General features: G+C 47.2%; 1 protein-coding gene across 3 annotated transcripts in view; it reads right to left on the bottom strand.

Annotated features, from left to right (window-relative positions):
• The window catches only part of crppa (CDP-L-ribitol pyrophosphorylase A), a 436,282-nt gene extending 411,544 nt beyond the window's left edge, over positions 1–24,738 (bottom strand). For 2 of the 3 annotated variants that reach the window (XM_038797477.1, XM_038797478.1), the window contains exons 1-2: positions 23,926–24,737; positions 2,068–2,347 (exon numbers count right to left, since the gene is read on the bottom strand). In XM_038797477.1, the coding sequence (XP_038653405.1) occupies positions 2,068–2,347; positions 23,926–24,131 (486 nt within the window). In that variant the 5' untranslated portion in view covers positions 24,132–24,737. Of the gene's footprint in view, positions 1–2,067; positions 2,348–23,925 lie in introns of all 3 variants that reach the window. The other variant, XM_038797476.1, reaches the window with a different exon arrangement.
• Between the last annotated feature and the right edge of the window lie 269 nt (positions 24,739–25,007).

The following is a 25,007-nucleotide window of genomic DNA, read 5'->3' as shown; positions in this document are numbered from 1 at the left end:
AGGAAAATCCATGAACTACAGACAGACATACTGAACTTTTAAATCAGACCTGTGGTTTTAGAAATGGACATACAAGCCTAAGATGGCTAGGCTGTAAACTTCGTCACTGGCTAAATTGCTAGTGGGTGATAATGAGAGAGAGACAAAGGAATCATACCCTGTTTCCAGTCAAGGACACATGAAAAGCACGAAAGTCATTCAGAAACTAATGCCATCTCCTGTGAAGATAATGGGAGCTGATAATCATCTCAGCGGGAATTATATCCTGTGAGCGATGTACCAGACAGGTTTGTGGATTTGTTGCCTTTCAGGAATACTCAAAAAAAGCCAGCTGTAAAACTTGGTTAATGTCAGCTAGTCCGGGAGTGTCAGCATGTGACAGAGGAAGACGGACAGCCGTGGACCCCTGCAAGTTTTGCAGGTAACTCTCGCTCTGATTGCGGACGCAAGCCAAGTCAGCAAAGCTTTTTTTCAATATAAATTTTGAGTACCCAATTCTTTTTTTCCCAATTCAGGGGCAATGTAACGTGGCCAATTCACCTACCTTGCACATCTTTTTGAGTTGTGGGGGTGAGACCCACGCAGACACGGGGAGAATGTGCAAACTCCATGTGGACAGTGACCCCAAGTCAGCAAAGCTACAGCTGTAAAGGGAACCGGGCAACTTCTCAGCCAAACTGTAGAACACTGGAATCTTAAAACCGACTATTCACCTGCTGAAGTCAGCTCTATTGGAATTGTGATTGCAATAGCCACAACATTCCACCATCTACTCTTCACGGACAAATCAAACTTGGGCAACTTTTCCTGGGGACCAGTCGTAACAATATTATAAGCCTTCTTTTTAGATTAGTCTCCATGCTTACTTTGATCTTCTGGCCAGTAACTACAAAATCTGTGTTTCTTGGTGTCAAAAGAGGAAACTGACACTGCAAACTCGCTGATTAACAAACATCATGATGCTCTACCAAGTCAGGAAGGCCTGAGACTCAAACCCTGGCCTGTAGTAAGTTAGTTGATCTGATCCCAGCTTGCTACATGAGTGCTGAGATTAGTTCCATTGTCCATATTCCGGAGGGGGGGTGGAGATATTCATGATTTGGCTCAAATTGCTTCAGACCATGATTGAAATTGCAAAGTTTGAATGAAGATAGAATCCAGTTTTGTTGTAGCAACTCACACAAATAACATATTAATATTCAAGATCTATGTTTACATGTGAGGAATAATTAGTTGGATGAACTCATGGAGGAAATACGTGGAATTGCACCTCAGTACAAGTCACTGCCTTTAAGAGAAAAAAAGAGAAATCAGCAGGGAATGGGAAAGTACCAATGTAGCTCGCATAACAGATCTATCCATTCGTACAGATCTTTGGAAAGGAGTAAATAAGGTAGATAGAGAGTATCTATTTTCTCTGGTAGAGGAGTTCAGAACAAGAGAGCAGAACCATAAAGTTAGAGCTAAGCCATCAGGGGTTGATATCAGGAGGCACTTTTTCACACAAATATCAGTAGAAAATTGGAACTTTCTAAACCTCAAAAGCTGCTGAGTCTGGGGCAATTGATCATGTCAAAACTGAGAGTGATAATATAGGAACATAGGAAAGAGGCACAGGAGTCGGCCATTTGGACCCTCGACCCTACTGTGCCATTCAACTGGATTAAGACTGATCTTCTATCTCAACGCCATTTTTGCTCCATATTCCTCGATGTCTTTAATATTTAGAAATCAATCAATCTTTCTTCAATACATTCAATAACTGAGCACCTGCAACCCTCTGAGGTAGAGAGTTCCAATGATTCACCAACCTCTGAGTGAAGAACATTTCTCCTCCTCACAATCCTAAATGGCCTACCGTTCAAGTTGGAGACTGTGTTCCCCAGTTCTAGAACCACCATCCAGGAAAAACATCCTTCAAAATATCTTCACCTCACAAAAATCTAAGCATTACAGAACCAAGGATGTAAGTACAGTTCTGATGCAGATGCATTGAGATCTAATTGACTGGCTTAATGGCCTCCTGTTCCTATGTTCCATCAATAGCATCACAATATATTTACGTACCCCATATTCCTTCGCTGCAGTGGCCACTCTGAATAAGATGTCTTCTTCTACAAAAGGTCTCACTGCATCGTGGATGATCACCACGTCAGGTTTCTCCAGCCAAGAGCTAGGAGATCGATTTACCACAAATGCTTTGAGCCCATTGAAAATGGACTGGTGACGAGTGAGTGCACCTTCGACAACGATTGCTCTTGAGTGACCATATTGGTCTATAATCGAATTCATCAACTCAAAGTTCTGTTTAGACACTACCACCACAATTTCCTTTATCCAATGAACTCTGCAAAAGAAAAATCAGATTTAGCAAAGAAGAAAATGTCACAAAATCACAAAGCAAACTAATACTACCACTGACATAAATACATCATGCAAGCCAATTACTGTGGTTCAAAACTTCTACTCTCCGGCAAGGGGGTGGGGGGGGGGGGGGGGGGGGGGGGGGTGGTTTGGATCGTACCTGGGAAGTACGTGGGAAGATGCGCTGACGGACACACACCCCGCCCCTGGAGGTCTCCACACAAGGACTGCACAGGAATGCATGGGAGGTTCAGACTTCTCATTGGTAATGTCCCTGCACCTGGAACCTGCCAATACTCTGATTCAAATCACAAACTTCCTATAGTTCTGACTTTCTTCCCAGAATAGTTAGCTCGGAAGAATTAAAACTACTTCTACCTGGTATCCAGAGCCAGGGGTCAGAGTCTGAGGATACAGCATAAATCATTTAGGACAGAGATGAAGAGAAATTTATTCACCCAGAGAGTGGTGAGCCTGTGGAATTCATTACCACAGGAATTCTTGAGGCCAAAACATTGTATGTTTTCAAGAAGCAGTTAGATACAGCACTGAGGGCAAAGGGGATCAAAGGATATTGGCAGAAAGCGAATTAGGCTATTGAGTTCGATGAGCAGCTATGATCATAATGAATGGTCGAATGGCCTCCTCCTGCTCCAATTTTCTATGCTCAATGTTTACTGATAACATTGACTCTTCTCCCCACCCTAACCATCTATGGGACGATCCCGCAACCTCCGGCCTTCCTGACTACCCTCACCCAATCTTATCGTCCGCCCCTCCTAACTCATCTTACCCCCCATCCCCACTGACCACCTGCCACCTGAACCAACAAATCCCTACCCACTGCACACAAGGCCCTCGCAGCCCACTCTTTCCCCCCCCCATTGACCACCTGAACCACCCCACCAGACACCCCAATGACCATCCCACGCACCCTCCCCATTCTATCCACTTCCCTTATATACTTAACTTCTCCCCAGCTTGTCAAAGTGGCTGGGAACTTTAAACTTGCCTACTTTACGGCAGCTATTGATGTAAAAAAAGAGGATGTGACTTCCTTTCCGCCACTCCTGCTGCGCTCAAATGAGGGCCGTGGGAATTCCCTGATGATATTTTCTCACTCAACCCAAGTCAGAGGTTTGGGCGAGAAAGCTGTAGCTGTATTCCAGGGTAAGTAGAAAGGAGCGGAAGGGCAAAGGTCAATCTGACCGTGATTGCCATTCCTCAGAAATTTTTGCCCAATATTAACATTAATTAATATTAGTATTGGAGTGGCATGGTAGCACAGTGGTTAGCTCTGTTGCTTAGCAGCTCCAGGGTCCCAGGTTCGATTCCCAGCTTGGGTCACTGTCTGTGCGGAGTCTGCACGTTCTCCCTGTGTCTGCGTGGGTTTCCTCCGGGTGCCCCGGTTTCCTCCCACAAGTCTCGAAAGACGTGCTTGTTAGGTGAATAGGACATTCTGAATTCTCCCTCCGTGTACCCGAACAAGCGCCGGAGTGTGGCGACTAAGGGATTTTCACAGTAACCTATTTGCAGTGTAAACGTAAGCCTACTTGTGACATTAATAAAGAATATTAATATTATTAGATCAATTATGTGTAAGCATTGAAGAGTCCTTTTGAACAATTCTTGCCTTCGCAAAATTCAATTCTTTTTTTTTTAATTTAGAGTACCCAATTCATTTTTTCCAATTAAGGGGCAATTTAGCATGGCCAATCCACCTACCCTGCACATCTTTGGGTTGTGGGGGCAGCAGGGCTAACCCACTGCGCCACCATGCTGCCCTCGAAAAATCCAATTCTGACAATAGTTACCGTTTCTGAGATTGCTAACTTACTGATATCATGGGCTGGATTTTCAAGATATCAAGGAATCTCAGTGGAGGAGTAAAAATTGAGACCGGGGCCCAATTCCAGACATTTGGACCCCATTCCCAGGGTTTCTGAATTTCAGTAGAGCTTTTAAGGGTGTAAGCTGGTTCAGTTCACAAGCCCGCATCCTGAACTGATATGGTCGGCTGCATTGTGGGCATAGGCACGTTCTACCTCGCTGCATTTTTCATGGAGTCAGGCTAGTATTTGAGAGATGTAGTTCACAGAACATCAGAGGTGTCATGGACCATAGTCTGCATATGGGAGTCTTTAGAAATGTAATTTCAAAAGGTCGTCCTCATGACCCTCTGCTAAGTTATGCCACCCCCCACCCATGGTCTCTCATGCCCACAATGTTAGGAAATGCTCCCTATCTACCCCCTATGGCCCCTCATGCCCCTGAAGCTAAGGTATGGTACTTCCATATCCACAATTCACTATTTGGAACCAATGAACCGTATCGGTATAGAATGTAATCTGGGAATTCAATGTCCATCACCAAGAGTTATTCGGTAGTACCACCACCACAGACTGAGATGGCCGAGTCCTAAAGAACACAGCTGCTGATCTGGGCTGCAGCAGGTGGTGAGGGAACCAACAAGAGAAAAACATATTTGACCTCATCCTCACCAGCCTGCCACAGATGCATCTGTCCATGACGCAGTAAGAGTGACCAGCACACAGTCCTTCTGGAACAAAGTCTCGTCTTTACAATGAGGATTCCCTCCATCATGTTGTGTGGCATTACCAATGTGCTAAAGGGGATTAGACTCCAAGCAGACCTAGCAACTCAAGACTGGGCATCCATGAGGTACTCTGGCCCATCAACAGCAGCAGAATTGTATTCAATCACAATCTGTAACCTCATTTCCTGGCCTATCCCCCTCTACCCTTACCACCAAGCCAGGGGTTCAACCCTGGTTCAATGAAGACCATCAGGCTTACCTAAAACTGAGTGGTCAACTTGGTGACGTCTACACCGACGCTCTGAAAGAGCACCCTATCTAGACCCACTCCCCGGCCTGATCCTTGTAACCCCATCTAATCTGCGCATCTTTGGAAACTAAGGGGAAATTTATCATGGTCAATCGAACTAACCTGCACTTCTTTAGACTGTGGGAGGAAATCGGAGCAACCGGAGGAAACCCATGCAGACATGGGGAGAAAGTGCAAACTCTCCACACAGACAGTCACCTGAGGCCAAATTTTATCCTGTGTCCCTGGCAGCATTGCTAACCACTGTGCCACCGTGCCACCCATAAAGACAGGACTACTTGCATGCCAAACAACATAAGCAGCATGTAATAGGCAGAGCTAAGCTATCCCACAACCACAGATCAGATCTAAGCTCTGCAGCCCTGCCACATTCAGTCGTGAATGGTTGTGGACCATTAAACAGCTCACTGGTGGAGGAGGCTCCATAAGTATCCTCATTCTCAAAGATGGAGGAGCCCAGCACATCAGTGCAAAAAAAATAAGGTTGAAGCATTTGCAAAAATTTTCAGCCAGAAGTGCCGAGTGGATGATCCATCTCGGCCTCCTCCATAGATCCTCAGCAAAACAGTCTTTAGCCAATTCGATTCACTCCAACCGATATCAAGAAGAGACGCGGTGACATTGTGGTATTGTCGCTGTACTAGTAATCCAGAGACCCAAGATAATGATCTGGGGATCAGAGTTCAAATCCCACCACAGTTTCGAGATGGAATTTAAACACAATAAAAATATCTGGAATTAAAAGTCTAATGATGACCATGAAACCATTGTCGATTGTTCTAAAACCCCATCTGGTTCACAAATGTCCTTTAGGGAAGGAAATCTGCCGTCCTTACCTGGTCTGGCCTACATGTGACTCCAGACCCACAGCAATGTGGTTAACTCTTAAATGCTCTCGGAAACGACAACGGCAAACCCAGCCCTGCCAACCCTGCAACGTCCTCCTTACTAATGTCTGGGGCTTGTGCCAAAATTGGGAGAGCTGTCTCACAGACTAGTCAAGCAACAGCCTGATGAGGACTTCCGGTGGCGACTATGAGGGAGTAGGTCGCACATTTGGTGGCTCCCGTTTCGGTCGGACTTTTGGACCTTTCCCCCGACTTTTTTGCGCTTTTGAGCGTGAAACTGGAAAGCAATAGTACTCAGGCACTGAACCCATACAGAGTTGTATGGACTTAAGAGGCCGGTGGGACCGTAAAGAGCAGAAGAAGTGGTCAAACAAGGGCACGGTTGAGGCTGTGAGAGAGACCAATATGGCCGGTGTCCAGAGCAAGGTGCCGACAGCCCAGCCTACAATGGAACAGCTGCTACAGGCCATCCAGGAGGGCTTTTTAGCTCTGAAGCGCGATGACTTGAAGCCGTTCCAGAAGTCGATGGACCGATTGGAAAAACGGCTGGATGATCGGGCCGAGAAGCTCCAGAAGCTGGAGAAGAGCAGGCCGACTTTCAAACGGTGGAGGACGTGGAGATTCAAAGGCTGAGGGATCAGCAAAAAATGCTCCTGTAAAGGCTGGAGGACCTGGGCAGCAGATCTCGCTGGCAGAATGTAAGAATTGTTGGCCTCCCGGAGGGGGCTGAGGGGTTGGATGCTGCCGCATATGTGGCAGATATGTTCCAGAAGATGCTGGGGAACGAGGTGTTCGCTTGCCCGCCGGTGGTGGACAGGGCACACAGAGTGCAGGTGAGGCAGCCGCGACAAGGGGGTCCCGCACGAGCGATGGTGGTCCGGTTCCACAGATACCTGGACAAGGAGCGGGTGCTGCAATAGGCCAAGAGCACTCAAAGCTGTACCTGGGACAATAGCACCCTGCGTGTTTACCAAGACCTGAGCACTGAGGTGGCCAGGAGGAGGGGAGGCTGCAGGCAGGTGAAGGAGATTTTGTACAAGAACAAGGTGAAGTTCGGGCTGCTTTTTCCGGCGCGACTGTGGGTTACGTATGAGAGCCAGCACCACTATTTCGAGGAACCCGAGGAGGTGATGGACTTTGTTAAGAAGCAAGGGCTGGCTCTGAGCTGAGGACTCTTGGACTCATGGTAGAACTTTTAAGTCTATTTGGTTTCTCTCTCGCTTTGAGCGATGCCTGCATTCTTGGGTCCGTTCTTTTCATTTTTTCGACCTTTTTAGGTTGATGTATTTTGGTTGTGTTTCTCCTGCTCTTTTTCGTGGTTTCCCTAAATGTTTTGTTTTTGGGGTCTCTGGTTTGGTTGGAGGTTTGGTAGGGGGAAAATAAAAAAGAAAGTAGTTAAAAAGGTGTGGTTATGATGGGGATTTCAGGGGAATTTTTTGCAATCTTTTTCTGTGTATGGAGGGGAAGGGCTGGAAGTGCCTGGTACTTCTTATCTCTATCTGTTTGGTCTAAATTGCACTATTGTATGGGATGTCTTTGACATGCATAGAGTGTGTGTTTAAGCAGGGCTGGTTTGGGGAAGTGGTATGGATGGGCTGGGGGAGGGGAGCCAGGGAACAATGGGTGACAGACACGCTGGCACCGAAGCAGGGAGCCATCAGGCTAGCTGGGTGGGCTAGTCAATGAAGCCAGGTGGGGGGGATTCATACAGTTAGACTAGAGCAGGGGTTAGGTGGTAGGATGGTATTACGGGGGCGGGGGGGGGGGGGGGGGGGGGGGGGGGTGTTGATCTGCTGACGAGGATGAAAACTGGACATGGCAAGTGAGGAGATCATGGGTAGAGCCAGCCAGAAGGCGGGTCAGAGGAAGCGCGACACATGGCTGGGGAGCTGGCCAAGGAAAGGGGATGGCTGATTGGCATGGGGGGGGGGGGGGGAGGTGAAAGGCGTGTGTTCGCGCATTTGCGGACTCTGTAGGCGAACGTAGTCATGCTGCAGGAGACGCCCCTGAAAGTGTCAGACCAGGTTAGGTTGAGGAAGAGCTGGGTTAGTCAGGTCTTTCATTCTCCGAAACGGAGAGAAACAGCAGACGCCGGAGTGAAACCCGGAGTGTTTCACTCCAGCGTCGGAAGCTGCTCCTCAACCCCTATTCTCCCCCCCCCCCTCCCGGGGGGCTAGGAGCGGCGTTACGCGAATCTCGGGCGCCGGGCCTTGACGCTTGCGTCAAAGCGGCGCGCCGAGAATGACGCGGCCGGCGGTGCCTAAGTGACACCAGCCGCGCCTGCGCCTGTTGGCCGGCTCCAACCCGTGCATGCGTGGTTGCCGTCTTCCCCTCCGCTGCCCCGCAAGACATGGCGGCTTGATCTTGCGGGGCGGCAGAGAGAAAAGAGTGCGTCTCTTGGAGACGCCGGACCGATGATTGGTGTGCATCGATCGCGGGCCAGTCATCTCACGAGCACGCCCATGGTGCCCGATCCTCTCTCCGTCCCCCACAGGCCCCACACTTACCTGTCGCGCGATGTTCACGCCGGCAGCGACCAGGTGTGGTTGCTGCCGGCGTGAACCGGTCGGGGTCGTCAGGCCGCTCAGCTCATCCGGGCCGGAGAATCGCCGGTCGCCGGGAAAAACAGCGAGCGGCGATTCTCTGAGCCGCGTGATGCAAAATGCGACACGCCATTTTGGGGTGGCTGGGAGAATCGCAGGGGGTGCCAGGGCTGCGTGGTGTTATTTGCCCGGCCCTCCCGCGATTCTCCCACCCAGCGTGGGGAGCGGAGAATCGCGGCCTAAGACTAGGGGGGTTGCGATCCTGATTAATAAAAGGGTTCAATTTGCGGTGGAGGGTACGGTTGCGGACTGGGGCGGTAGATTTGTTATGGTTGGGGGAAAGCTCGAAGGGGTGAGAGTAGTCTTGGTCAGTGTGTATGCCCCTAATTGGGACAATGTGGATTTTATCAGGAGGTTGCTGGGAAAATCCCTGACTTGGACTCACGCAAACTGATTGTGGTTGAGGTCTTAAACACAGTCCTGCTTCTGAGCCTGGATCGGTCGTCTTCAAAAACGGGCAGGTTGCCAGCGATGGCAAAGGAACTGAGAGGGTTCATGGAGCAAATGGGGGGAGCTGATCCGTGAAAATTTAGCCAGTCGTCGGTGAGGGAGTTTTCGTATTACTCCCATGCCCATAAAGTGTATTCCCGAATTGATTTCTTCGTCACGAGTAGGGACTTGATGGCCAGGATGGTGGAGGCAGAATATTCGGCAATTACCATATCGTACCATGCTCCGCATTGGGTGGACCTACGGATTTGCAAGGATAGCTTCCAGCGCTCACAATGGAGGTTGGAAGTTGGATTTCTCACGGACGAGGCGGTGTGTGAGAGGCTGAGGAAATGAATGCAGAATTACCTGCAGGTAAATGATACTGGAGAAGTCTCAGCAGCGGTGCTCTGGGAGGCACTGAAGGCAGTGGTGAGAGGGGAGCTGATCTCAATCCAGACCCATAGGGACAGGACCGACAGGGCAGAAACGGACCGACTGGTTCAGGAAATTTTACGGACGGACAGGAGCTACGCGGAGTACCCGAGGTCAGAGTTACTCAAGAAATGACAGAGGTTGCAGGCCGTGTTCGGGGTGCTGACTACAGGCAAGGCTGTACAGCAGATTAGAAAGGCAAAAGGCGCAATAAATGAGCAACTAAGGAAGAGAGAAGCGGCTAGGGAGATAGGAAGGATACCAGATGGGGAAGGAAATCTGGTGGGGGACCCAGCAGGGCTGAACAAGTTGTTAGGGACTTTTTCAGTAAGCAATACACTTCGGACCCCCCAGGGGACCGGACGGGATGAGACGATTCCTGGATGGACTGACCTTCCCAAGAGCGGGCAGGGGGTTGGTCGACGGACTGGGGGCCCTGGTTGGGATCGAAGAGGTACTGGGGGCCCTGAAGGTCATGCAGTCGGGTGAAGCCCCGGGGCCGGATGGGTATCCGGTGGAGTTTTACAAAAAGTTTGCCGAGATAGTGGAGCCGGTGCTGGTCAGGGTTTTTAACGAGGCAAGAGCCAGAGGAGTCCTACCCCCGACAATGTCGCAGCCCACTATTTTGCTTATTCTGGAACGGGATAAAGACCCGGAGGCCTGTGGGTCTTATAGGCCGATCTCTTTGATCAACGCTGACGCAAAGTTACTGGCCAAGATCTTGGCGACTAGAATTGAGGACTGTGTACCGGACCTAATTGCGGAGGACCAAACTGGGTTCGTAAAGGGTAGGCAACTGGCAGCCAATCTAAGAAGGCTGCTTAATGTGATCATGATGGCCCCGGAGAGCAGGGAGGCAGAGATAGTGATAGCAACGGATGCGGAACAGGCTTTGGACCGGGTTGAGTGGGACTATCTGTGGGAGGTGCTGGGAAGGTTTGGGTTCGGGGAGGGGTTCATTGACAGGGTTAGGCTGTTATACCAGGCTCCAGAGGCTAGTGTAAGGACGAACAGGATGACATCAGATTACTTCAGACTGCTCTGCGGGACAAGACAGGGTTGCCCTCTCTCCACACTGCTGTTCGCGCTGCTCATAGAGCCACTTGCAATTGATCTGAGAGCTTCAAAGGACTGGAAAGGGCTGGTCCGGGGGGGTGAAGTGGAACATAAAGTCTTGTTATATGCGGATGACCTGCTGTTATACGTGTCAGACCCAATGGTGGGGATGGACGGTATCATGGAAATCCTGAGGGAATTTGGCCAGTTTTCAGGATATAAATTGAACATGGTTGTTCGTAATTCAGGCGAGGGGGCAGGAGAGTAGGCTGAAGGGGATGCCGTTCAGGCTGGTAGGAGAAAGCTTTAGATACTTGAGGATACAGGTGGCACGGGACTGGGGCAGGCTGCATAAGCTCAACCTGTCCCAATTGGTGGAACGAGTGAGGGAGGAGGTTCGGAGTTGGGATGCACTCCTGCTGTCACTAGCGGGGAGGGTGCAGACTGTTAAGGTGACGATTCTCCCGAGATTCTTGTTCATATTTCAGTGTCTCCCCATTTTTATCCCGAGGTCCTTCTTTAAGAGGCTGAATAAAATTATCCTGGGATTTGTCTGGGCAGGGAAGTCCCCGCGGGTGAGGAAGGTGATGCTCGAAAGGAGCAGAGGGGAGGGGAGACTGGCGTTGCCGAACTTTAGCAACTACTACTGGGCGGCCAACATAGCGATGATAAAGAAATGGTTGGTGGGCACGGGGTCGGTCTGGGAGCCGATGGAGGCTGCTTCGCGCAGGGGCACCAGTTTGGCGGCCCTGGTTACGGCACCTCCGCCGCTCTCGCCGGCGCGGTACTCCACCAGCCCGATAGTGGTGGCGGCTTTGCGGTTTTGGGGCCAGTGGAGGAGGCAAAAAGGGGAAGTGAGAGCATCGGTGTGGACCCCAATCTGTGGCAATCACCGATTTGCCCCAGGGATCATGGACGGTGGGTATCAACTGTGGCGGAGGGCGGGGGTTGCAAGGGTGGGTGATCTGTTCCTGGAAAGGAGCTTTCCAAGCATGAGGGCGTTGGAGGAGAAGTTTGGGCTGGCGGGAAGGAATGACATTAGATACCTAAAGGTGCGGGATTTTGTGCGCAGACTGGTGCCGTCCTTCCCACGCCTCCCGCGAAAGGGGAGGCAGGACAGGGTAGTTTCTAGGGAGAGGTAGGTGAGGGTAGAGTCCCAGATATCTATAGAGAACTAATGGGAGCAGAGGATACACAGACTGAGGACTTGAAGCTTAAGTGGGAGGAGGAGCTCGGGGGGGGAGATGGAGGACTGTTTTTGGGCAGAAGCTCTGGGTAGAGTAAACACAACCGCAACATGTGCCAGGCTCAGGCTGATCCAGTTTAAGGTCATGCACCGGGCCCACATGACGGTGGCCCGGATGAGTAAATTCGTCAGGTTGGAGGACAAGTGTGCCAGATGCGCCGGTTGGCCGGCTAATCACGTGCACATGTTCTGGTCGTGCCCTAGACTCAGGGGGTACTGGCAGGGATTCGCGGACATTATGTCCCGGGATTTGAAAACTGGGGTGGTAATGAGTCCTGAGGTGGCAATCTTTGGGGTGTCGGAGGACCCGGGAGTCCAGGAGGAGAAGGAGGCCGACGTCTTGGCCTTTGCTTCCCTGGTAGCCCGGCGACGAATACTGCTGGCATGGAGGGACTCAAAGCCCCCAAAGACCGAAGCCTGGCTATCAGACATGGCAGGCTTTCTCGGTCTATTAAACATTCAGTTTGCCTTGTGAGGTTCATTAACGGGGTTCTCTGGAGGTGGCAGCCATTCAATGACTTCTTCGCAGAGAATTAATCGTCAGCCGTGGGATGGGGCTGGGGGGGGGGCGGGGGCTAGGGTAGTGTAGAGTAGGGGGTGGTTTCGGCAGGTCCTTGCGACAATGCAGTCGTGGTTTTCACTATGGGTTATTTGCTTTTCCTTTTGTGCGGTACTATACAATGCCAATGTTTTCTATGCCAAAAATACCTCAATAAAATAGTTTATTAAAAAAAAAGCAACAGCCTGACATAGTCATACTCACAGTCTCACCGGCAGCACAGATCAAGCAGAGGTGGTGGCACAGTGGTATACAGTCAGGAGGGAATTTCCCTGGAAGTCCTCAACATTAGTGGCCGGCACGGTAGCACAGTGGTTAGCACTGTTGCTTCACAGTTCCAGGGTCGCAGGTTCGATTCCCAGCTTGGGTCACTGTCGGTGCGGAATCTGCCTGTGTCTGCATGGGCTTCCTCCGGGTACTCCAGTTTCCTCCCACGGTCCAAAGATATGCAGGTTAGGTGGATTGGTCATGCTAAATTTCCCTTAATGTCCAAAAAGCTTCGGTGGGGTTACTGCGTTATGGGGTGGAGGTAGGGTGCTCTTTCCAAGGGCCGATGCAGACGCGATGGGCCGAATGGCCTCCTTCTGCACTGTAAATTCTATTCTATTCTATTCTATTGACTCTGGACCCCATGAAGGCTTCAGGTTAAACATGGGCAAGGAAACCTCCTACTGATTACGTACCAGCCACCATCAACTGATGAATCAATACTCCTGCATATTGAACACCACTTGGAGGAAGCACTAAGGGTGGCAAGGGCGCAGAATATGCTCTGGGTGGGGACTTCAATGTCCATCACCAAGACTGGCTTGGTAGTACCACCACAGACCAAACTGCCCGGGTCCTAAAGGTCCTAGCTGCTAGACTGGGACTGCAGTAGGTGCTGAGGGAACCAACAATATTTGACTTTGTCTTCACCAATCTGCCTGCAGCAGACCCACCTGTCCATGACAGTATCGGTAGTCCTATCGCACAGTCCTGTGCAGACAAAATCTCGTTGTCACATTGACGGTCCCGTCCATCGTGTTGTGTGGCATTACCACTGTGCTAAATGGGACAGACTTCGAACAAATCTAGCAACGCAAGACTGGGCATCCATGAGGCACTGTGGGTCATCAGCAGCAGCAGGATTGTATTCAACCACTATCTGCAATCTCATGACTCGGCATATGCCCCACTCACTAAACTGGAGCCAATGGGAATTCGAGGAAAAACTCTGCGGGTTGGAGTCTTACCTGGCACCAAGGAAGATGGTTGTGGTATTTGGAGGTCAATCATCTCAGCTCCAGGACATTAATGAAAGAGTTCCTCAGAGGAGTGTCCTAGGCCCAACCATCTTCCTTTGTTTCATCAATGATCTTCCTTCCATCATAAGGTCAGAAGTGGAGATGTTTGCGGACGACTGCACAATGTTCAGCAACCTTTGTGGCAATGACTATCTCCACCAAGAGACGATCTAACTATCACCCCTTGACATTCACTGGCATTACCATCACTGAATCCCCCGCCATCAATATCCTGGGTTACCATTGACCAGAAGCTGAACTGGAGTAGCAATATAAATACTGTGCCAAGAGAGCTGGTCAAAGGATAGGAATCCTGTGATGAGTAACTAGCCAACTGACTCTTCAAAGCCTGTTCACCATCTAGAAGGCACAAGTCAGGAGTGTGATGGAATGCTATCCACCTGCTAGTTGAATACAGCTCCAACAACACTCAAGAAACTCTACACCACCCAGGACAAAGCAGCCAACTTGACTGCTACCCCTTCCCCAAATATTCACTCCTTCACCACTGACGAACAATGACAGTCACGTGTACCATCTACAAGATGCATTGCAGGACCTCACCAAGGCACCTTCCAAACCCACGACCACTACCATCTAGAAGGACAAGAGCAGCAGATATCTGGGAACAACACCACCTGGAAGTTCTCCTCCAAGCTACTCACCAGCCTGATTTTGAAATATATTGCCTTTCCTTCACTGTCGCTGGGTCAAAATCCTGGACCTCCCTCCCTAACAGCGCTGTGGGTGTACCTATACCTCAGGACGGCAACGGTTCAAGAAAGCAGTTCACCACCAACTTCTCAAGAACAGATAGGGATGGATAATAAAAGCGCTGATCTAGCCAACGATACCCACATCCCGTAAAATTAATTTTTTTAAATGACTATAGGATGTCCATAAAAACTTTTTAAAAAGTGATTCATTGATAACTTTCCATTTTCTTAACAAAACTAATTTTTACTACAATGATCAATTGTCAAGGTATTAACAGCAGAAACTGCAAGCACCTGAATCCCCTATCTTGAGTAAAGAAATGTAAGTCTAAGAGCCAGAGCTGTCAATCAAGAAATGTTTGCCCTCGGGTTCAGTTGGTTCAATAGTTTAATGAATTGCAGGGTTCGCAGCTATGCCTCACATTGTAAATTCTTGGCTTCGAGGTGTCAAAACCTGGGGCTGGTTTAGCACAGTGGGCTAAATAGCTGGCTTGTAATGCAGAACAAGGCCAGCAGCGCGGGTTCAATTCCCATACAGGCCTCCCCGAACAGACGTTGGAATGTGGCGACTAGGGGCTTTTCACAGTAACTTCATTGAAGCCTACTTGTGACAATAGGCGTTTATTATTATTATTATAACCCCATTGGAGCCCCAGAGACAATATTACCTGATTGACGGCTAAAGCTCTCTGATATCTTCCTCAATTGCACAATGCTTCTTACACAAGAGGTGTCAAGTGCTTGCAATTTCTGATATTGATACTTCGCTAATTTGTTTGGTGAGCTGACTTGCTATCTCACTGCAACATTTGCTGTACATTAAGTGTGAACCAGTTCCATTTCTCGTCACAGGTGACCTTGTGCCAACACTTTTTGATCACTTTTAACGTTACAGGATTTTTAGTTCAGTCTATTCAAAAAGGCCATGAAGTTATTCCATTGAAGCATACAATTGCTTCTTCGTTGATCTTAATGCTTTTGCATCAATGACAGTAACCTGCATTTCATTAAATATATTGATTACTCTCACTCTTGGCATGAAAAAGGAATCCATTATCCATCCTAAATTTACTGTTCGCTGATTTGGCACTGTGACCCCTTGTAGTATTTTCATAATTACATCTGAAGTAATTTTACGGATTTACTTTCCCCATCAGCAAAAATCTCAAAGGTGTCAGCCTTTGCTCAGTCGTTGGGAGTTTTACTTTTGAGTCAGAAATCAAGTTTCAAGCCTAAACTCCAGAGATGTGGATGCATAATCTGTGCTGACATTCCAGTGTAGCAATTGATGTTAAACCATGGCCCTGTCTGTCCTCACAGGCACAACAAGCCTGAACTCCAATAGTTAAGTCTGATAAAATGCTCCCTGAGTAAGTCTCAACAGTAAATTAACAAGCCCAGACTGATTCAATAATTCAAGGCAGATACAAAAATATAGGTCAGGGCCCAGTTGAATGAAAACTGCTGAATGAATACGTTGAAATTAATGCCAAAATAGGTAAATGAAAAGGAGTCTTAAAAGGTGTTGAGACACGCATTTATATCCTGAAGATAAATAAAAAATCACCAAGGAAGCAAAAAAGGTATGTGCTGAGTTTCAGTAAATAACAGATAAAAGTTGACAAAAACTCAAGGAGGATAGGCATCTATCAATAAAATGCACAAAGCATTGGGCCACAACAATTGGAGTGTGCCACACAGCTAAGTGTGTTAAATATACATTGGGATAAACTGAAATTACTTTGAAAACATTTTTGTTGCAAATTAGATGCTGGGAATATAACTTTATTGGTAATAACTGGTGAAGACTTTCCAACGGTTTCATTAGAAGCTGTTTTTGGCAATTTATGCAATTGTTGTAATTGTGGGCAATGTCCCATTTCATTATTTAATAATAGCTGCATGTGTTCAAGAACATTGTCAGTACCAGCTGCAGTAATCACAGATTCCAGAATAATAAATATTACGATAGCCAAAAACAGATCACATAGAGAATTTGGTGACTTCCTTGTCAATAAAAAATGGGGATAAAGTGAAAGTTTCAACATGTGGAGTAGTTGATATAAATTACACTGGCATATCTACGGTGAAGTTTGACAAGGGAGAAGGGCAAACAGATATGATGGGCTGGGAAGTAATTTACATGGGAGGGGCTCAATAAGGACACGGGAGTCCAAACCGAGTAAAAGTAGGAACAAAGCTTTATTCACAAACAGTGCAGTTGCACTCCCTGGTAGACCTGTAGCCACCTGGGGTGGCCACTTCCCGATTCAAAAATGGATGCCCGCAAAGAATGCAGGGAAAATCGGCCAGCCACAGGAAAACAAGCAGGTGCAAGGTTTCCTGTGTATTAAGACTTGCAGAACCCAGACAGAACCGAAACCAGTAGCCATCTACATACTAATGAGCAATCCCCAGAAACAATTAGAAACATTGAAGCAATCGGGACCAAACCAGACTCCCCGGTGCCAGCAGGAGCAAGGACAAAGGAAGGCCAACAGACACATAGGAACCGCCCAGCGAACAGGGAACAGCTCCAGTATTGGAGAAATCGATAGAACCGATTGGGACATGGTCCAATTAATTGGGACCAGGTCCGGGACCACCCAAAAGGGCGCAAAACCCCTGGGGACTATAAAGTAGAATCCCCAAGTTCAGTTCGCTCTCTTGGCAGCTCTCAAAGAACTCTTGACCGTGACTCTCAACAAGGAGAGACCTGCCTAGCAGCTGCACCAACCAAGTAAATCTGCAGTCAACGCACACTACGAGATAGGCGCTCCTAGCTACTATTCCATACCAGCTTGAAACCTGCAGACTCAGAACCAGACAAAAGCCATTGTTCCTCTGACCTGGTGGGCCATTTGAAAGCTAAGTATAGGCCTTTAGTTGTAGTGATAGTCTAGTAAGTAGAGTTTTATGCATGAGTAGCGATTGACCGTGTGTATAATAAATGTGTTTTGATTTGAAACTTACTAACTGGTGTATTGAGTTATTGATCAGCACTTGGCTTTGAACCTCGTGGTGGTATCAGAAAGATACCTGGTGACTCTAGAGCAAAGGTTATTAAAACAGAGCAATTAAGTAAAAGCATAACGAGCAACAGACCCCTGTCAGGTACTTCTCTGGTCGGTGCCTTATTGGCCGACCTTATATGCTCTAGGTCAGGGTTTTTCAAACTCAGGGTAGCGACCGACAGGTGGGTCACGTTGGGTGTCAGGAGGGTCAAGGAGCGATGGGTTGCAGCGTTCCCAATCGCATGAGAAGCTCCCAACGGCCGTGACCAGCTTTTAGGTTGTGAATGCCGGCTCCCTCACGCATGCCTACGCCCTCAGATGGATCCGGCAGTGCACAGCCCAATGCCCAGAGCCCTGACTTCATCACACTGTCCCAGGACCAAAGTTGTTTTTTAACACGGTATTCTTCCCTCCAGAAGCGGTGGCAGAGAGCAGGTCACGCGCTCGACTGATGTCACAAGATCCATGCTTTGAGCGTGAAATCAGGGAGGAGCAATTCCTCCATTTTATAGCTGCCAGCAAGCAAGCAACAGGACTGTGTGAAGAACTAAAGATGGATCATTTTATCATAAGGAAGAGAGGACCAGGGGCACCAACAGGCCAGGATATCACAACTGGATCTGTTGGAGAGAGCTTTTCAGGAGAGCCCGTAGCAGTGCTGGTGTGAGCTCCAGGGCCCCTGAAGAACAACCCACTAAGAAGAAGCTGAAATCAGGAACAAAGCCATATAAAGATGATTTCTTGAGGTATGGCTTTAATAATTGTACCAATGCAAATCAGAATGCAAAGCCCATGTGTGTTATGTACAGGGAAGTACTGGCAAACAAGATTTTAAAACCCTCAAAACTTCAAAACATTTGAAGACTATGCATGGTGTGTTCGAGGACAAACCTCTTGATTTTTTTCTCAAAGGATGCAGTGAGAACTTAAATCATCAGCTGAAGTCCTTAGCAAAAATGTAACATTGAATGACAAAAGCAAGTGAGATTGTGAGGACCAAGCAGGCTCATCTGTTGCATTAAAGGTAAGCAAAAATGGTATGCCGCAAGGTTCTGTGGAATGGGTCACGAAGTTCAGCTGGCGTGGGTCACAAAGGTCCGTGGTCGTGGGTCACGAAGGACGGTTGGTTGGTAAAAGTGGCTCCCAGGAAAAAAAGTTTGAAAAACACTGCTCTCGGTAATTGAGATACCCCGCCCCTAGCAGGAGAGCACATACTCCACAAGGAGTATGGGGAAGACAAGCATTCCTACCCTGTGGGCCCCGTGCGGCGATTCCAAGGACACTCATGTGTGAAGTATGAACACTGTTAAGACACCAGCTGAGCCAAATACCTGTCTCTGTGCTGTAAGTTTTATTAAATACATTGTGGTCTGGATTTTATGTCCCCTGCTGGGATGTGTTTTTGGAGGGGTCGCACGTAAAATATATCAGCTGCCCAGGAGGTGGATTGAAGTCCTTCATTGCTAGTTAATTGGACAGTTAAAGACCTCAATAGGTCTAAGGGTGGGTGGCCTATTTGGCAACTTTGTCACGAATTCGTATTTTGGGGAATTGGAGGAGCGAATGTTTGTGGATGAGATCCCAATCAAGCAGGTTGCTTTGTCCTGGATCGTGTGAAGCTTCTTGAGTGTTGTTGGACCTGCACTCATCCAGGCAAGTGTGCCTCATAGATTGTAACTTCCAGGATGTTGATAATGGGGATAATGTCATTTAATGTCATGGCGCAATGATGAAATTCTCTCTTGTTGGACAAGGGCAGAAAACACCACAACCTGGAGGTTCCCTCCAAGCCATTCATCATCCTGTCTTGGAAATATATTGTCATTCCTTCACTGTTGCCGGGTTAAAATCCTGGAACTATCTCCAGGTCTTACTGCATTATAATAGTATAACAATATGGGCTGCTTCAGTATCTGAAGAGTCGTGAATGGGGCTGAACATAGTGAACATTCTCACTTCAGATCTTTTGATGGAAGGATGGTCATTGATGAAGTTGGTTCCTTCCATCAACTTTCATTTCATTTAAATCTTTCATTTAATCTTAGCTTGCATGCCATATGTATCAAAGGTTGAATTCAGCCATTGTTTCATTAGTCCATAAGATTATCCTAGATTATAAGAAGGACCACACGTCAAAAGTACCTCTTTAGCTGTAAAGTACTTTGAGAAGGCCGGATGTCATAAAAGGCATTATATTAAATACTTCCCTTTCTTTCTATACAAATCAAACGTTCTTCCTTCAAAATCATAATTATCTTGAGACATTTATCCATGTAGACCAATAAATTATGATATTTATTTTGTTTGGGCTTGCATTTTCTATTCCTATTTCTCATCTACATGCTGCCTCTCAGTGGCATCATCTGAAGGCGCAGCATTGATTTTCATATGTATGCTAACAAAACCCAGCCCTGTCTGCAAAAGACCATACGACATAGGAGCAGAATTAGGCCACTCGGCCTAATCGAGTCTGCTCCGCCATTCAATCATGACTGATATTTTTCTCATCCCCATTCTCCTGCCTTCTCCCCATAACTCCTCATCCCCTTATTAATCAAGAAACTATCTATCTATCTCTAATGACACTCAGTGATTTGGCCTCCACAGCCTTCTGCGGCAAAGAATTCCACAGATTCACCACCCTCTGCCTGAAGAAATTCCTTCTCATCTCTGTTTTAAAGGATCGTCACTTTCGTCTGAGGTGATGTCCTCTGGTTCTAGTTTTTCCTACTAGTGGAAACATCCTCTCCAAGTCCACTCTATCCAGGCCTCGCAATATCCTGTAAGTTTCAATAAGATCCCCCCTCATCCTTCTAAACTCCAACAAATACAGACCCAGAGACCTCAATCGTTCCTCAAACGACAAGCCCTTCATTCCATTCTTGTGAACTTCCATCTGTCTTGCCTCATCCACTGCTCCTAAATTATCAGACTGTTAATCCAACATCCAGTACTGGATAAGCAGAAATTTCCTCCAATTAAATATTAGAAAGACTGAATTAAGCCGTTGTTTTTGATTCTTGCTCCAAACGCTGTTCTCTAGCTACTGATTTCATCTCTCCACGGCAACAATCTGAGATTAAGGCAGTCTTTTTGCAACGTTAATATCATATCTGATCCCATGATAAGTTTCCAATGTCATATTTGTTCCATTACTAAGACTCCATAGTATCACCCAACATTGTCCTGTCCCAGCTCACTTGCTGCTGAAATTCTTGTTTATGCTCTCATTACACCCGAACCCGATGACTGTAACACACTCCTGACTGACCTCCCACATTTTATCCCCCCCATCAGCTTGAGGTCATCAAAACCTCTGCTATCCATGACTTAACTCGCTGCAAGATCTGTTCCCCTATCAGTCTGTGCTGGCTGACATACTTAGGCTCCTAGTAAAGCAACATCTTGATTTTAAAATTTTCTTCCTTGTTTTCAAATCCCTCCATGATCTTGCCCCCTCCTAACTCTATAATATCTTCCATCCCCACAACAATTGAAGATATCTCCGCTCCTCTAATTCTGGCATCTTGTGCATTCCCAATGCTATTGTCCCACCACTGATGGCTGTGCCATCAGCAGCCTAGGCCCCAGGATCTGGAATTCCCTTTCTGCAAATCTCCACCTCTCTATCCCGCTTTGCTCCTTTGAAACACCCTTCAACACCTACCTCTTCAACCAGGTTTTCGGTCATCTGACCTAATGGCTGCGATTTAACAAAAAAAAGAGTCCCGTTTTGTCGGGTTTAGTGCTGTTGTTCTGGGCGCTATCGAATGGCATTTTCTCAGGCCTCAGCAGGGAACTCCCAATTTTAGGAACGTCTTGTTTGTCTAAGCACAGTTGCTGATAGTGTATTTTCCCACTGAAGTGAAAGGTATATATTAAGCATTTTAATAGAAACCTGTATTTTTTACAGAGCCTGGTGATACACATGGTGAGTGGGAGTGTAATCAACAGAGGAGCAGCAGAAAAGGGAGAAGTGAAACCTAAGTGTAAATAGTAAAAGATTGTTTCCGCAAATATGGAAATAGATAACTAGGCAGAAACCAAAGATTCTCATTATGATAATGAAGGGGAAAGGTTTTTGAACTGAGGACTCCAAAACGATGGAATTCTTCACCATGTGTGGTATTTAGGTAGAGACCAAAGTTTAATTTAGCACGGTGGCACAAGTGGCTTGCACTGTGGCTTCACAGCGCAGGGTCCCAGGTTCGATTCCCTGCTGGGTCACTGGCTGTGCGGAGTCTGCACGTTCTCACCGTGTCTGCGTGGGTTTCTTCCAGGAGCTCCGGTTTCCTCCCAATCCAAAGACGTGCAGGTTAGGTGGATTGACCATGCTAAATTGCCCCAAGTATCCAAAAAAGATTAGGAGGGGGTATTGGATTACGGGGATAGAGTGGAAGTGAGGTCTTCAGTGGGTTAGTGCAGACCCGATGGGCCGAATGGCCTCCTTTTGCACTGTATATTCTATGTTCTAAGAGGACTGTTAAAGAACATAGGAGGAATGGAATATACAAGTCAAATAGTTTCCTCCTGTGCTGTAATTTCTTTATTCTATGCAATATCTCCTTTCTTCAGACTGAGTCCTGGGAGTGGTTTAGAATTTTTGGTGCTGGACTAAGTTTAGGGCGATATCTCTGTGAGAGGTGACTCAAAAGAGCAAGAGACACAGAAATCTGAGAACATGCATGAACAGACACAAAAACAGCTTCTTCCCCGCTGTTACCAGACTCCTAAATGACCCTCTTATGGACTGACCTCATTAACACTACACCCCTGTAAGCTTCATCCAATGCCGGTGCTTATGTAGTTACATTGTATACCTTGTGTTGCCCTATTATGTATTTTCTTTTGTTCCCTTTTCTTTCCATGTACTTAATGATCTGCTGAGCTGCTCGCAGAAAAATACCTTTCACTGTACCTCGGTACACGTGACAATAAACAAATCCAAATCCAAAAAGAGTCTACATGTCCTTTGTGTAATTTCTCGATTATTTCCGGTTGGCCCGTAATGGCCAGTTGAAACACACGGAGTCTCAATTACAGTTCAGCTCCAAGTGAATTTCCAGTTCAGAGTTGCCATCTTCACACACAATCTGAATACAAGAAGAGTTTAAGGTGATAGGCCTATTGAAAGTGAATTAACTGGCGGGCCTGCAGTGCAGTTTATGAATCTTCTAGCTATGGTTCCATGGCGAAGTTTAGCTGTTCGTAGGCTTATTTTGAGTTACAGGTCACATTTCAGGGCATTACACCTTACTAATGCCGGTTACATATCATCTATCAATGAGTTAATGTTGGTCAGAATGGAATTCTGAGTGTTACCTGTAAACTATTAGCAGTGCAATTTCAGTGAGTTACCATTAGTTACTGATTGAGTTGAAGTTTCTCCTAACCTGAGTTTCCCTCGACATATTGTTTCTCCAACTTTGGTTTCCTTTTCTCTCACCGCCACCGCCCCCCCCCCCCCCCCCCCCCCCCCCCACACCACAACCCCGCCATCTTAGATTTCCCTTTCCCTTACTCTCAGTGGCTTCCTGGTTTTTGGAACTACTCACACAATGGCTACAAACCATCAACAAAGATATTCAACTACTGGGAACCCAACCTTTACAAGGCAAATGCAATAGTATTTGTAGAAGTCATGGCAACAATTCTCATGCCGCCATCAGTCATCACATGTGTTTTCTTGTGGTGAAAATGCCACATGATCATTGATGCATTTAAGGGGAAGCTGGATAAATACATGAGGGAGAAAGCCACAGAAGGATATATGAATAGGGTGAAAAGAAGTTCATGTGGAATGTAAATATCCACATCGGCTTGTTGGGCTGAATAGCTGTAAGTATTATACAATACTGCAATGTAACCTAGAGCTGTCATTCCTGGATCTCTAAGAACTAACAATTCAGGCGCCGGAATGTGGAGACTAGGGGCTTTTCACAGTAACTTCATACTTGTGACAATAAAAAGTTATTATTATTAATTTCCAGGTCACTGCTGTGAGTATCCCTGGGAATAAATCATCAAGCGTTATAAATTATGTTTTGATTTTAACAGTTTTGTTTGTTATAAAAACGTTAGACACGGGGTCAAGAATCGTCTAATCAGATAATGGGGAGCCTGCTTGGTTTCTGATTGCCTTGCCGGCTAATGGCAAGAACCTAGAGGTGGATGACATAAGTAATGTGGTGACACCTCCAGAGATATGTCCAGCCAGAGCTGGCAATCATAAATGTAACCTCCAGCAATGCCCGAGCAAAAGTTAGCAACTCAGACTCCAATAGATTCAGTATGAGTCAAGCTGTACGGCAGCTGCAACTGTGCTGCAAAATTCTTTGAATAACTGTGTAATGTTTTGGGACGCCGGGAAAGGGGGGGATGGTGAAAGGTGCTAGAGAAATGTAAATTGTTTCCATTCACAGGTTTTTTGCCCGGAGGTATTGTGACGTCAGCAGCGAGTGGAACGTCGTGTGATCTCCGGGCAGCGTTCTAACTCGCTCACCTCTCGAATCTCTCCAGTGTGATGCTGATGAGCGGCCTCTGCAGGAGTTGGCAGAATTGCTTCGGAGTCGCCGATCCCATTCTCTCCCCGCTCCCGCCCGCCGGCAGCACCGCTACCACCGAGAAATCGAGCGTCCGGTTCGCAGCGGCCTGCTTGCAAAGGAAAGGCCGATTCGGTTGCGAATTATCCCTCGCTGCCTCCGCCATCAAAACGAAAGCAAAATTTAAAAAAACACACAAAAAACTCCCTGTAAAATGGTACAGTGGCCTTGTTACCAGAATCCACAGCAAAGCTTTGCAACCTGTCTTGTGGCAACCTTCAAAACTGGTTTGGCGCCTCTTCGAGGGTGGACTCAAACTGCTGGGTGGTGGGAGGGTGGTGTTGATAGACGCGCACAGGTTAGGGATTTGGAGCTGATTTCATTGGGATACAAGGCAACAGCGATCTACTTCACGTTAGCTCCCATCTCTCTCCACAGATGCTGTCAGACCTGTTGAGATTGCCCAGTATTTCCTGCTTTTGTTTCAGATTCTAGCAGTAATTTGCTTTAACCACTTCTGGAGACCTTCCATCTGAACCTCATTCAGGACCATGCAACTTCTGATTTTTAATACGCACGTGTATATGAATTGATTTCTATGCATTGCTGAAAAGAGCTAAAGGGGCAAAGTTATGATATTGAATGGTAAAAAAGCAAAATACTGCAGATACTGTAATCTTGGACGAAAAATAGAAAAAGCTGGAATAACTCAGCAGCTTGGCAGTATCTCTAGGGTACTGATTAGGTTAAGATTTTGAGTCCAGGTGATCTTTTTTCAGGAGATAATGTCATATAAGATTAAGAAGTCTTACAACACCAGGTTCAAGTCCAACAGGTTTGTTTTGAATCACTAGTTTTCGGAGCACTGCTCCTTCCTCCGGTGAATCAACTGAGGAAGGAGCAGTGCTCCGAAAGCTAGTGATTCGTAACAAATCTGTTGGACTTTAACCTGGTGTTGTAAGACTTCTTACCAGCATCTCCTCATTGTATAAGAGGGGGTGGAATAGTGATTAGTGGGAGCAAGGAGAGATTACAACAAAGA

This window comes from Scyliorhinus canicula, chromosome 5, assembly GCF_902713615.1.
Source record: "Scyliorhinus canicula chromosome 5, sScyCan1.1, whole genome shotgun sequence".
NCBI classification, from domain to species: Eukaryota; Metazoa; Chordata; class Chondrichthyes; order Carcharhiniformes; family Scyliorhinidae; genus Scyliorhinus; species Scyliorhinus canicula.
Note: the sequence above shows the minus strand (reverse complement) of the source record. Positions and strands in the feature narration are given on the sequence as shown.